Here is a 13,582-nt window from a genome sequence, read left to right as displayed (position 1 = left end):
TTTAACAAATTAAAAAAACATCCTTTTCGACCCAAATGAGTGCTCAATGCTTTCAGTTCGGCTTTGCCAAGCAGAGATTTTTATGCTGGAAATATTGTTGGAAATAGAAGAGAGCCATTTCGCAGCGAAACAAATGAATACTGCTCGGAGCTCTAAGTGTATTTTTCCCCCCGGTTTCCATTTATTGCCGATGATCAATAGACAAAATGAAAATGAATGGTTCAGCGTTGTTGAGTGGATTGCATAGCCAAACTCAAGGAAATGCATCACTTCAGAAAATCAAACAATAGAGCAATTGACTACAGTTGGAAACTGAGACGATTACGAAGCGGGTTTCATTATTCCCTGTGCCTGACTGATTGCAATCATTTATTCCATGTTTTTCGCCCTTTTAAAATCGGAAAATGTGCAATTTCATAGCAATTCACTATCAAACTAGGTTTTAACAGCAAATACAACTAGAAGGTAGCCTGATAATCACACTGAATGGCTTCCTTCCTGCCTGCGTGAGCCTCATTGTGTGGTGATTTTAAAGATAGATTTCGGTACATTTGTACTTTTTTTTGAATAAATGAAACTTAAGATAAAGACAGGATAATAAGCAAGAAGAGAGCGAGGGTTAAAAGACGCGCAACAAAGGTCAAGTGTTCCACTTATATTCAATGGTTTTGACCTCTATGTCCTGGACGTGTGTCTCAACTTTAATAAAGTTAAAATTGTTCTAAAACTAACACTAATATATTTAAACCATCATACTTTTATGTCTTTCTGTCTCAGCACTGCTTTAAAAAACCGTGCACAATTACTGTAGTGATGTTTAAAAAGCTTCGTTTTAAAGCTTCGTTTTAAAGACCGTTTTATCAAATTATAATAATGCAACTATTCTTTTACAAGCATACAAAGCTTGACTGAAATCTGAAAAATAGTATCATGAGTTCAATTAAGCTCCATCTCAAGACAGTGCCATTTGAATATCTGCATCACAAACAGCACCACTTGCATCTCATTTTGTTTTCTTGTCACTAAACTATATTGATCCAACGTAAACATATACAGTAGTATACAAATGTGGGAATGAATAACAGACAGATAGTCCATCATATATGACATGAACATGCAGTCATCATTCAAAAGAAAACTCTTCCAGTATGACATGCATGTCTCTTTTCATAAAATCCATACACATCTCGTGTAACTCACTTGTGAGCGGATGTGCAGAATGAGAATAAGGGAAGGGGATGCTTATGCATAAAAAGCTGAAAGCCCGTCTCACACCGCATCCACTACGAACTCCTGGTCCTCACTTTCAAAGCCCTCCACCATCTGCCCCCCCCCCCCTACCTCACTGACCTCCTCACCCTCTACCAACCACCCCGGTGCCTCAGATCCTTCTCAGCCGGTTTGCTTTCCATCCCCAAGGCCAAACTCCGGAGCTTCGGGGACAGAGCCTTCTCTGTGGCAGCCCCGAAGCTCTGGAACTCCCTCCCCCAAGTCTGAGTCCCTCACCCTGTTCCAGTCCGGCCTCAAAACCCACCTCTCAATGACCTCACCTCCTGACTGCTTTTCTGTTTTGTTTTGTTTCTTTTTGGTTTTGTCTTGTTTGTCTACCCTCCCTCCCAAATGTAAAGCGTCTTTGGGTTCAAGAAAAGCGCTATAGAAATAAAATGTATTATTATTATGCATAAAAAGTGCATTCAATAAAACATTAAGTGGACTGAGGATGATATATTTAAATGTTTTAGATTTATACCTGGCCGCTAAATCAATATATATACGCCGTTAATAACTGTGTAATTTATACCTGGCTGCTAAACCCTTGTTACTGTTACAAGGTATGTATCTTGTATTGTGTAACTTGCTGCTGTTGAATACCGTCAAACTATGTGCTTTATGTGCAATATATACTTTATATATACATATGCCATCTTTAATAACTGTAATATATACCGGGCTGCTAAATCCTAAGAACTGCTACAGGATTTGATTTGTAGACTTGATTTGTTTTTTATCTGTATTTTTGAAAATTATGTAACTTTTTTAGTTTTTATCTTTTTTTAGCATATTGTTTATTATATTATAACATAGTACTTTTTTTTAACGCATGTAAGCTATGCAACACTAAGCTGTCTGTGGCTCTTTCCTGCTGTAACGCTGCACATGTCCCCTCTGTGGGACTAATAAAGGTATTCTGATTCTGATGTACTTGATTTGTGTTCAGTTTTGTGATTCAGCGATGTACCTTTAGATTCCTGCTTTCCCCTAGATGTCTGAATCAACACTGAAGCCGATGGGAGTTGTGTTATCCTGCAGGTTATCTATGTTTAAAAGCAGTAAACATAGTGCACACACATCCACACCGCGTTAAGCACCGCTGTCTGGAATCGAGTCAAGGTGTGAAATGGCCCCAAAGAGGGTAATTATCAGAGTGTCTATCAATCAATTGACCAACTCCTCTAACGCCTGTTGTATCTTGATCTTACCCCTCTTTCTCTGTGTTGACAGTGGACGACATTCTGGATGTTTGATAACTTGATTTTACACTTGGTATCTGTCATCCCTGATGTCTACAGTGTAAGAAGCTAGGTTTATGTCAAGGTTTTGTCCGTCTTCGACTGCGCATCAATCATGGAGCGTCTGGATGAAAAGGGAGCCCCCTCACAGGTAGAGAGGTAGCAGTTAGTTGCCTTGATACACAGAGACAGCTTCAGGGCAATAACAGGCGCTGCCAGTTACAGAGCCGGAGACAGCCCAGCCTCTCTCAGGAAAAACGCAAAGGGCTTAATTAGTGGTCTGTCTATCTTCTCAGGCCAAGTTAATTCTCACCTTTCAACCTGAGCGATGACCTAGAACTGCCCTGTCTGAGACCCGCGAGGATCTCTGACAGATGGAGGAGTCAGACGGAGAATCACGAAGGGAGGTGACAGCCACGGCAGATTATAGAAATTAAGGTAATTTAGCAACATCTTTAAATGTACTTGCCTTCGCTCATATACAACTACAGAGACAGGTTGATCAACTCCACCTTGCTTTGCACAAATCTAAACCCATCCATGGCCTCTCATTGTTTTGAGACATGTAACACGACATGTTATTTCCTGTATTACATTTTGTTTTTATGGATTGTATTATTGGTGACGGATGGTAAGTTGTTTCTTATTTGTTGTCTCTGTTTCTAAACTACCGTACTTTTCGGACTATAAGCCGCAACTTTTTTCCCCATTTTTTTTGTACAGCTAACGGCCACTAGGGAACCTCCTAAATCTATGGATTTTACAGGTAAAATTAACCACCTTTAACGCTATGGGCTCTATGACCGGTCCGCGCCCGCCACCTTTAAGCGGCGGGCTCCAGCAGGAAAAGCTGGAGGCCGGAAAAGAGTGAGACAGGTAGCGCGCCAAAGTAAAAGTGGAACCGAGAGACAGAACGAGAGCAAGACAGACGGACAATTTAGCTGCTGCAGCTTGCGGCTTATATGCAGGTGCGCTTTATAGTCCGAAAAGTACGGTATATGAGTCAAGTTTTCTTTTTTTTCTCTAGTTTGTTTTTCTCCTTAAAGGCCTGTGGCTTCTTGACCTCTGCCGCCCCCTTTTTATTCATATATCTTTCTAATTTCCTGGATTTTATGCAGCCTAGTCTAATGCAAATAACAAGGTCAGACAGCTAGTGAGCCAAGTTGCTTTTCAGCAGGTTTGTTAAACATTTGAAAGCAGTCTTACTTCATGTTTTTATAATAACAACAATGTACAGAATACACATTTGAAATAATAAAATGAATGCAAAAAAGACTCGCCTAAAATCTGCCTAATGGGGTTTTATAGCCAGTGTTTTCGCTATGAATACTCTCAAAGCGCTGTTTGAGTAAAAATCTCTATTAAACTAATGCTCAGCCCCAGCAGACAGACACACTAAGATGGTGAACATCACGGAGAATGTAACAGCTAAGGAGGGGGATAGGCGGATATGCGGATAGTAGGCTTAGAGCTAAAAGAGTGTGAATATGACTTAGCTCTGCCAGGTGTTAGTATTAGGTGTAATAATAGATATAACAGAAGTCTAAAGCAGTGCTGTATTACCTGTTTTTCTGGGGCACGTCACCCTCATCCTCTGGGTGTGCAGGTTTATTGGGATGAACTCCAGAGATTTCTGGGCTTTGCAGCAGCTTGGCTTGAATGAACGACCTAAAAAATAAAAACAGAGAATATGTCATAAAGAGAATATGTCATATTGTCATGAAACATAACTGAAATAGTGAGAAAAAAAAAACCTGCCTGTGAAAGTTTTCTTGCGTTATAGAAAAGCTCTTACAGCTATACTTAATCTTACATCGTATGGTTTCCCCTGTCTAACCTTGTTTATGTGCGATACACACAAAGACAGAGGAACAGATTAGCACATATTAGATCGTAGATTAGATTGATGAAATGTTCTTTGATTTTCCAATGAAAAGAAAAAACTTAGATATATTCGAGGGTTTCACAACTTAATTGCCACAATAATCAAAGTAAAATGCAAAAGGCAAATAATGCATGAACTCTGATGAAAACTATTTTTTGTTTGTCTTTTAAAATACTGAAAAATAAGCTGAAGATCCAAATTAGTAAAGTGTTATTTTCCCGGCCATTTTCCTACCAACTACCTAATTGTTAAATAAAGAGATACAGATACACAGACACTATTCAAACAATTAACAACACACTGTTATTTGTTTGGCATTTTAATGTAATAACATAAATGTCAATGACAAACCATCCCACTTGTTGATGCCAGATCATTTAACACACTTTGTAAATCAGATAAATATATCAATAAGAGATCAACGAGCAGCTCAGAAATACCTCTTTATTAATCAACTGCCTATAATATCCTCTAATGCTCAGTGTATCCTTCACGCACAGGACAGTATGCCATTTGCAGCCACTACTTTGCTCCAAACGTCCAATTAAAATGTTCTGCCAAACAATACTCTTCGGCTGAGGTTTATATGTAAGCTCAAAAACACAATCCGACTCTCTTGTTTGGCTGTTAACTTAAAATATGTAAACAGGGTTGATGAGTCTCTTTGAGGAAAAGCTTTCAAGAACAATCAAGGAACAGAGGCAAAAGTGTTGCGATGTTTCCAGCAAAGGTAAGTCATTTCAAATGAAGCTATTCGAAACAGATACAGAAGACCAAAAAGGGGACACAAAACATTATCCAATAACCAAGTTTCATTCTCTAGTTTGGCATCAAACATTTATTTAAATCCTCTTTTAAGAAATATAACTTTGAAAGTCCTGTCTAAGGAATAAGCTTAAAGTAGAGAACCAGCAGAAACTGCTTTACCCGCACTGCAAGTTCCCATCAGCAAAAACACGTGGGTTTGCTATCCTGGCTCCAAAATGGTGGAATGAGCTCCCCATTGACATCAGGACAGCAGAAGGCTTACACACCTTCCGGCGCAGACTGAAAACTCATCTCTTTCGACTCCACTTCGAGCAATAGAATGACTAACTAAGCACTTATATACTAACTCAAGCACTTATATACTAACAAAGCACTTATATACTAACAAAGCACTTATATACTAACAAAGCACTTACATACTAACAAAGCACTTATATAGGGCGACTGTGGCTGTGGGTGTGCGGTCGTCTTTCAACCAGAAGGTTGTGGGTTCGATCCCAGCCCATGCAGTCAACATGTCGATGGATGCTTGAGCAAGATACTTAACCCTGAGTTGCTCCCGATGGCATGGCCAACGGTGTGTGAATCTGTGCGAATGTTAGGTCCTAGAGCAAGTGGCACTGCTCTGTATGAATGGGTGTGAATGGGTGAATGACATGTAGTATGTAAAGCGCTTTGAGGGGTCGTAAAGACTAGATAAAGCGCTATATAAGTACAGTTAATTTATCATTTACCATATACTAATAAAGGACTGGCTTATCTAAAGCCAGTTGAGTAGCACTTGAAATGCTTGGCTCTATGAAACCTGATGTACTTATATGATTCTGTTTTCTTCAAGTTTGTGTCTTCCTGGTCGAATGCACTTATTGAAAGTCGCTTTGGATAAAAGCGTCAGCTAAATGCAATGTAATGTATTTCCTATGAGAAGGCATGTTGTTAATTTAAATTGCATGTAAACAAATACTTTGAAATATTGTCATTGACGAGTGTAGATATGCAATAACATGTGCTTTTGCTTTTCAACTGTTCAATTTTTATATAATGAAGTTATTTTTAAACATGTTTGTCTATCGAGTATACAACTGAATAGACCGTGGGATTCTGTGGTGCTTTATTCACGTTATATATTTCTATCACATGACAGTAGTAATCTAAAAGTGACATTTAATAATGCATTACATTTTTTATTAGAGCGCTTTTACAGGTGCTCAAAGCACTTTACAAGTACACATTACACATATTAGACATGTAAGAGTCATTACTGCGGACTTTACCCACAGGAGCAAATGCGGGTAAAGTGTCTTGCTCAAGGACACAACGGCCTGACGAGTGGCGGCCGAGGCGGGATTCGAACTGGAGTTCACCAACGCCCCTTGATCTGATGACCACTGCGCCAAAACCTGATGACCACTGCGCCAAAACCACCCCATTTAAATGACAAGTGTTCCTTAAATTGTCTATTCATAAAGCTTCTGATTCTCCTCTGTCTCCTGCCTGCCCACAAAGATCGTGGCTCATATATCCACTCAGTTTTTCTCTTTCTTTTTCTCCGACAATCTGCTTTTTGCTGATGTGGGAAACACATCATAACTTTCCTTTGAACCAGAGGAAGTGATTATATATATATATTATGATATCCCCCCGGGGAAGATGTACCAAGAGAGAGTAAAACACGTTCATGAGGAGAGTTCAAAAAACGTCAGAAGAAGTATAAACAAAAATATATGCTCTTTTGACAAATACTTTATAATTTCTCATTACTCTTGTGGAAGATAAAGAAATATTCACGACTGTTATTTTCGAGGTAAATATATAAACATCTCAAATTCAGTACGCTAATCATGAGTGAATACATGACAGCAACATTTATACCAGGATTCTATACCAAATATTGGTACACACTGAATGATGTGTTAATTTAGAATTAAATGACTACAATTTGACTACTATTTCCTATTATTACGTGTTGTAAAGACTTGACAAGGATTATATAAATGCAGTTGATTTACCAAGAAGGTGAAGAAGTGGGTGCTTGCGTATGCAGGTTAATTGTAGCATAATGAAAAAACTGAACTCTTCTATCTGACATGTGCCCTTACTCTACTTTGTGTGGAGAATAACTAAATTACGCAGCTGTACTCGCTCCTATCCACCCAGTGTTTTAATTACTCTCGAGGCTGCACACCAGCATGCACCAATCAGAGCCTCGCTGCTACAGAAGGTTTACACAGAATTCGGGATGAGAAAATCTGTTACCTGCCACACATTTTTAACATCGCCTGGCAGGTTTACCAAACATGAACACAAACACACTGCGCCTCCATTACTGTATATAATGTGGAGACTGCTGACCCACTCGAGCTGATATGTGTTACCCCAGAACTGAAATAAGTTATGACTCAGCTGGAGCCGACAGCTAGCTTAGAATTATGATTTTCCATCACTGAAAATCAATCATATCTTCTTTTCAGATTTGCTGCTAAGTGCAAATGTAAACAGATGCCATTTCCAAACAGTAAATATACAATCTGTCCACTTAATACAGGGAAGACAACAACATGAGCTCCACATGGCCGGATTCAAAGGGGTTTTACGCCTTTTTTCGAGGCACAGATGGGACACATTCTGCCTATAATACAGGCTTTATTTATCAAGCAGAGGCACCAGGCAGGGGTCAGATTTCATGTATTTGTACAGCCCTGTTGGCAGCACTATAAGACCTGTACACAATGGTGGTGGTTCAAGCTAATATTAGCAGGATAACAGTGATCATGCTTACATGGAAATACGCAAATATAAATTGTGGCCTGAAAATGGCACTAAATGAAATTTGTTCCTCAAGTTACCTCCAATATGTGTAGCATAATATTGTTTCCAATATTTAAAGCAGGAGACCCATATACAAATACATGTCGTCACCTCTCGCTCCCTTTCACAATCTTATATGTCCCATGTCATGGTCATTTCTACTGATCATAATTCCATTGTTGAGGTCTACTAGAATAGATTTACATTGTGCTATGTTCCAAACTCACATTGGTTTCTCATTCAGCATCTCTGTATAGCATGTGTATTCACTCTCTGTCCTTAACGGCTTGTTGGAGCTCCTGCCCCCCCCCCCCCCCCCCCCTCCCTGTGAGCCCAGTGTGCTCTGATAGGTCAGCTCGTCCACTCTGTTCTGATGAGTCTATCACCGTGACAGCGGAACATCAGTGATTATGTGTTACCATGGCGTTAGCAACCAGAAAATGACACCAGTAATGACTAACAGATGAGAATGCTGCGTGGGGTCTGGGTGCCGTGTTGGCGGGACGATGCGAGGCTCGCTGCTGTGAGGAGCGGACAGTGTGAGCTGGGTTCATTTCCTGCTTGCTGCGTGGGATCTGTGCGAGACATCGCGAATGGACGCGGGAAGGGGGGGGGGTGCTAAGGGGGCTGCAGCACCCCCCCCGCGAGGCTCCACTAGCACCCGCACCCCCAAACGTGCCGCACCTACAGTGTAGTGCGCCACAGTTTCGCCGCTCCGACCAATGGGTCCACTTGGGTTCGGGCACGTCACTGTACCGAGGAAGACACCCATGGAAAAAGAGAAATCTCCAACGAGGCGTTGTGGGGCAGCACAGACAGGTCTTTTCTGTGTTAGAGTTTTACTCGCTACAGGGTGCACTTTTGAGGGTTTGTGACTCTGACATGGGACCTTTAAGCTATATAATCATTAAAGCCTAAGAAAAAATATATAAAATAAACAAATAGCAAATTTCACAGAGAACCGTCAAACAATTAAAAAACAAAAAAAAACTGACATGTCTTGTCTTTGTATAAGGGTAAATGTCATGGGATCACTGAAGACATTATTTAATATCTGGGGACCACGAATGCCTCAACAGAACAGTTTTGTGAGACCTATGAGTAGACAGACCGACAGTACCATCCATAGCCGCTAGAGTGGTTTTAAAACTCTTGACATACATGCTGTTTGTGCAAATGTCTTCACCCACAGAGGATCTAGCTGGTCTCCTCAGCGTACATCTACAGATCGCTTTGCTAGGAGGAGCTTTACCAAAGGCCAACATTCAAGTGAACGCTGAGCTGCCCTCAGCTCAGGGGCTCTCAGTGTCTGCTCCGAGCTCTGGGGACCAGGCTAATGGAGCTAGTGACCGTTGTAGGTTAGATGAATTAGCCGTATCAGATCCCCATCTGTTGGCCCAGGTGGGCTGGCCATGTGACAGAAGGGCTGCATGCCAGCAATACTGACTAACATCTGGCCACCATATTTTCTTCCAATCTATCCTTTCATTTCTTTGCTCTTTGCCCCTCTTCTGTACGCCTTTGAATCCTTTAGAAGATGAGTAACCTATATATCCTGCGCTATAAATGTCTGCCTGAGGACAAGTTGAAAGAGGAAACGTAAGATCACAAACTACAAGAAGAGTAAGTGAGGGCTGTCAGACCAATGTAGGTCTGCAGCCTGGTGAAGGGTATCATCTTGATGGTCCTGTGGCGCTGGGACCACAGCAGGACCTTTTAATCAATCCAAAGTTAGATATGTTATAGACGCAGAGGAGGATGGGACACATGCTGGGAGGGAGAGGCTTCAGCCTGAGAGAAGCAGGAGCGACTCAAGTCTTCTCCTTATTTTCAACTCTGATTCAATTCAATGTATGTCCTTCAACATTGTGGTCATTATTTTTAAGGGCCTCTCCATATTAAAAAAAAGTGTTCTGTATTGACTGCAAACGAGAACATGTCTGGACCTCTTTACCTGGAGGACACAGGCTGTTGTTCGAATACAGATATTAAAGAGAGGAAGAAGGTAAGCCTTAATCTACAAACTGTGGCTTTAGGCTTTAAGCTGAAGTCATCCCACAAGTGGAGTTTAAGAGTGACTGACAGTTTTGTGCAGAGAAGTGCCGGCAGTGTTGGAGGCCCAACAAACACAACGCTAAAAAGGATTACGTGGGTACATTCAATTCTCCGGCTGGTAAACAATGAAAGTAGGGATGATTAATTTATGAATGGAAAGCAGTTATTAGAGTAGCTGAGGTCAGCTCTTCATTAAAAATGTATACAATGAAATCAGTGAGGGTGCTGAACCTGAACATGGCGACTAACTCAACATCCCGCCAAGAGTATCTCTCCTCTTCTTCTCCAACTTTGTTTTCAATCCGGTTCTTACACAACATCTTAAAAACTTAAAAATAAGATAGGACTTAATCCGACCCATGAAAGCGTACAGACCCATGATTCGTATTTTGTACAAGAAAATCCTTCTGACTTGATACACTTTAAATGATATGCGCATTCTAGTCCGCTTCTAATTTGCAAAGTACATCTTAGTCGAGGACAGCTACCGTCATTGCAACGTGCAAACTAAAATGTGATCAATCCATCATTTTATCCTCGTAGACTTTTGAGAGAAAGTGGTAAGAAAACATTCTTGATATATTGAGCTTGTTATGTAAGGTAACGGGGACCTTGACTTCAAAGTCTAATAAGTTCATCCTTGAGTTGAAAGGGCCTTGTGTTGCTGGCACCGAGGCATGAAAATGTAGAAACCCTAAAGAGTTGGAGCATAATATAATGTGCATCCTCCCATTCGTCTTAAATGCTTATTTAAAGACTATATAATAGATATATGTGTGTATACGTTTAAAAGACGTCCTGCTTGCATTTCGTTTTTATTGCATTGTGTCAAGTACCATCACATTAATAAATCCCCTTGAAGTATTGATTTGTGAGTACATACAAGTTAAGACAACCACACCAAGGGCGCCAGTTTTTTTAGAAGACATTTGAACGGTCTTCAACATATGATCTTTTAGGCAATGTAACGTGGGGATCAGAGTTCAGTTTGATAAGATCATTACAAAGATCAGGAAAAAACAAGAAATGTAAGGAAGTGTTTTAGTGTTGTGTCTCGCGCTTAAATAAATCAAGTATTCTTTAACAGGCTCAAATGAAAAATGGTGTACAAGGTTGCAACCGTTTGTATACAGTATATATACACAGTTTTAATGCCTCGTGAAAGCTTCCCTCGGATAAGGGAACCGTGAGTCAATCCTGCCACAAGCAACACCCTGCCTTGCTGCCAGCGCTCTGTATATGTCACTTAGTCCAGGCCATTTTAATTTTAATATGTTGTATTTATTTGATCTTATTCTACATTTTCTTTTACTGTAATCACGTGGTTCTAGTTCTCCTTTCTGTCTGGCTCATTCCTTATCCCTATATCATCTCATTTAATCCTGACACTTTGACATATTTAGTCCTGTTTCCACGTAGCAGTCGGTGAATGACGGTGCAAAAATATTAGTATAATGTATTTACCTATTTTTATATATACAGTATATTACAATTGCTACAAACAATTTATATTGTATTTGTTTGCTTGTTTTCATCCATCTCCCTGCTGTGGGGGGGGGGGGGGGGGGGGGGGGGGGGGGGCAACATTTGAATGACAATGTTTCTGAAGAAAAAGCAAATGTTTGACTGATCGGTGCGTGAGTTCTGGTTATTTTATAATGAGTAAGCAAGGGGGTATTTCTTTGTGCTTAAGAAAATAAACATTAAAGTATTCTATATTTACATGGCATGCTATGCTTTCTTAGTGTGCAAATAAACCTTTGTGAAACTGTTTTCATGTGTTATTTTTTCTTTTAATGTTTATCTTATTAGCTTTTCTTTTTAATGACTGATTTGAAATGCCATTTTCTTAATGTCTTTCATTTTTTGAAAAGCACTTTGAATTGCCTTGTGTTGCAAAGTGCTATATAAATTGCCTTGCCTTGCCTTGCCTTGCCTTGCCTTGCGGCCCGTCCACACTACAGCGTCGACAGCGTCGACAACTCCAATCTGCCCATTCACTTTGAATGGGGTGACGTCACGTTGACTCGCTTTTTCGCCGAACTGAATTGTGGGTAGCAGAGCCGTCTCTGCCGGAGTAGCCAGCGCCAGCCAATCAAATCCCGTTTCGGAAAATCTGACAGCTCAAGCTGTAGCCAATCAAACCGCGTCTAAGCTGGGAGAGATATCCCGCCGTTCATTTCTAGATTTCAAAAAAAGTTGGAGGAGAAACTAACTATCGCCGTAGCAAATCACCCGGTTTTGTATGACCAGACCCTCTTCACCTACCGGGATACACACCGAAGGAACCAGGCATGGAGGGAGGTGGCAGAGACAGTGGGTGAAACTGGTAGGTTTTCGCCTGTTTGGGGAGTTTATATATATATTGCTCCCATAAAATCCCCGGGGGTTTTTGCTTTGTATGTCGGGGGCGGGAGATTCATGTGATTGGTTGTTGGTCACATTGCTTGAATAAAATCCCCAAGCTACAGACACGCCCAGCTCCAAGCTTTTTTTGAAGCTGTTGCGTGGACGCTCCGTTACTTTACAAGCTTTCTTTTGGGGATTTCATTTTTTACAAAATATGCTTTTAAAAAGGTAATAGAGACATAATCAGCCATTTAAAAAAATGGTGGGGGCATGTCCAGCGGTGTACATGACACCAATGAACCCCACACACTAACTTCTCTCGTGCAATATACCACTTAATGCTTTGATTGTCGTCATATGACTTATTTGATTAACAATATTCTCATTCCTTTTCCCTGTCTTTGCTCAACCGCTGGTCTTCACCCTAAATCTATCTCCACTCTCCGCCTGTTTTATTGATATTGCTTATCAATAATTAATCTGCAGCGGCGCGCCCACCCAACATGTTTAGCAATGTCTGTCATCCTGCTGAATTAATGCAGGCCTGGATTAGAGTGGTGAGTTGGGCCGGCGTTCCTTTGTGTATTGCAGCATCTGCGCCACACAAGAGACATGTCAGGAACTATAATGACCAATGCCACATTATCCACCCCCCCTCATCCACCCCCACCCGTCAGAGCGCAGGAAGGCTTAGAGGCCATCATGTCTTATCAGCTGGGCAGTGCAGAGTAGCAGAGACAAATATCTCATTATGGAGATGAGAGTAACATTAATCAGTATCCGTAATGTCCATATGCCAGTAGGAAACTAAATTATGCATAGACATAGATAATGAAGAGGAAACAAACCCAGAGTTATTGAACAGTCAATAAGCTTTTGTATGCCGGTGTTATTATTTCTATTATAATCTTAGTTTGTAATCATTTCATATGTTTAGTTTTGGGCAGAGACAGAAAATGTACGAACACCGTAATATATTTTTCCTGAGTGCTCGTAAGGCTTTGTACGTTTTCATCCTACTTTAGAGTGATTAAACTAAACACAGCAATACGTCTCCGACATTTCCCAAATCCATTACAAACACCTCACTGGCAGTCTGCGGCTTAATCACATGTCCAATGTTTCCTTGTTAAGTGTCAGAAGCAAATGAGAACCAGCCTAATTACGTTCCGTGCTCACATTAGAGATAATTGCGTGGATTACATTT

The 13,582-nt window shown here is 40.7% G+C and overlaps 1 protein-coding gene across 2 annotated transcripts in view; it reads right to left on the bottom strand.

Annotated features, from left to right (window-relative positions):
- Positions 1 to 13,582, bottom strand: part of inpp4b (inositol polyphosphate-4-phosphatase type II B) — a 173,645-nt gene that overhangs the window by 48,011 nt on the left and 112,052 nt on the right. For both annotated transcript variants that reach the window (XM_034086394.1, XM_071203508.1), the window contains exon 10: positions 4,074 to 4,178. In XM_034086394.1, coding sequence (XP_033942285.1) covers positions 4,074 to 4,178 — 105 coding nt within the window. The remainder of the gene's footprint in view (positions 1 to 4,073; positions 4,179 to 13,582) is intronic.

This window comes from Pseudochaenichthys georgianus, chromosome 1 (assembly GCF_902827115.2).
Source record: "Pseudochaenichthys georgianus chromosome 1, fPseGeo1.2, whole genome shotgun sequence".
NCBI classification, from domain to species: Eukaryota; Metazoa; Chordata; class Actinopteri; order Perciformes; family Channichthyidae; genus Pseudochaenichthys; species Pseudochaenichthys georgianus.
The sequence above is the reverse complement of the archived record's forward strand: the minus strand, read 5'-3'. Positions and strand labels throughout refer to the sequence as shown.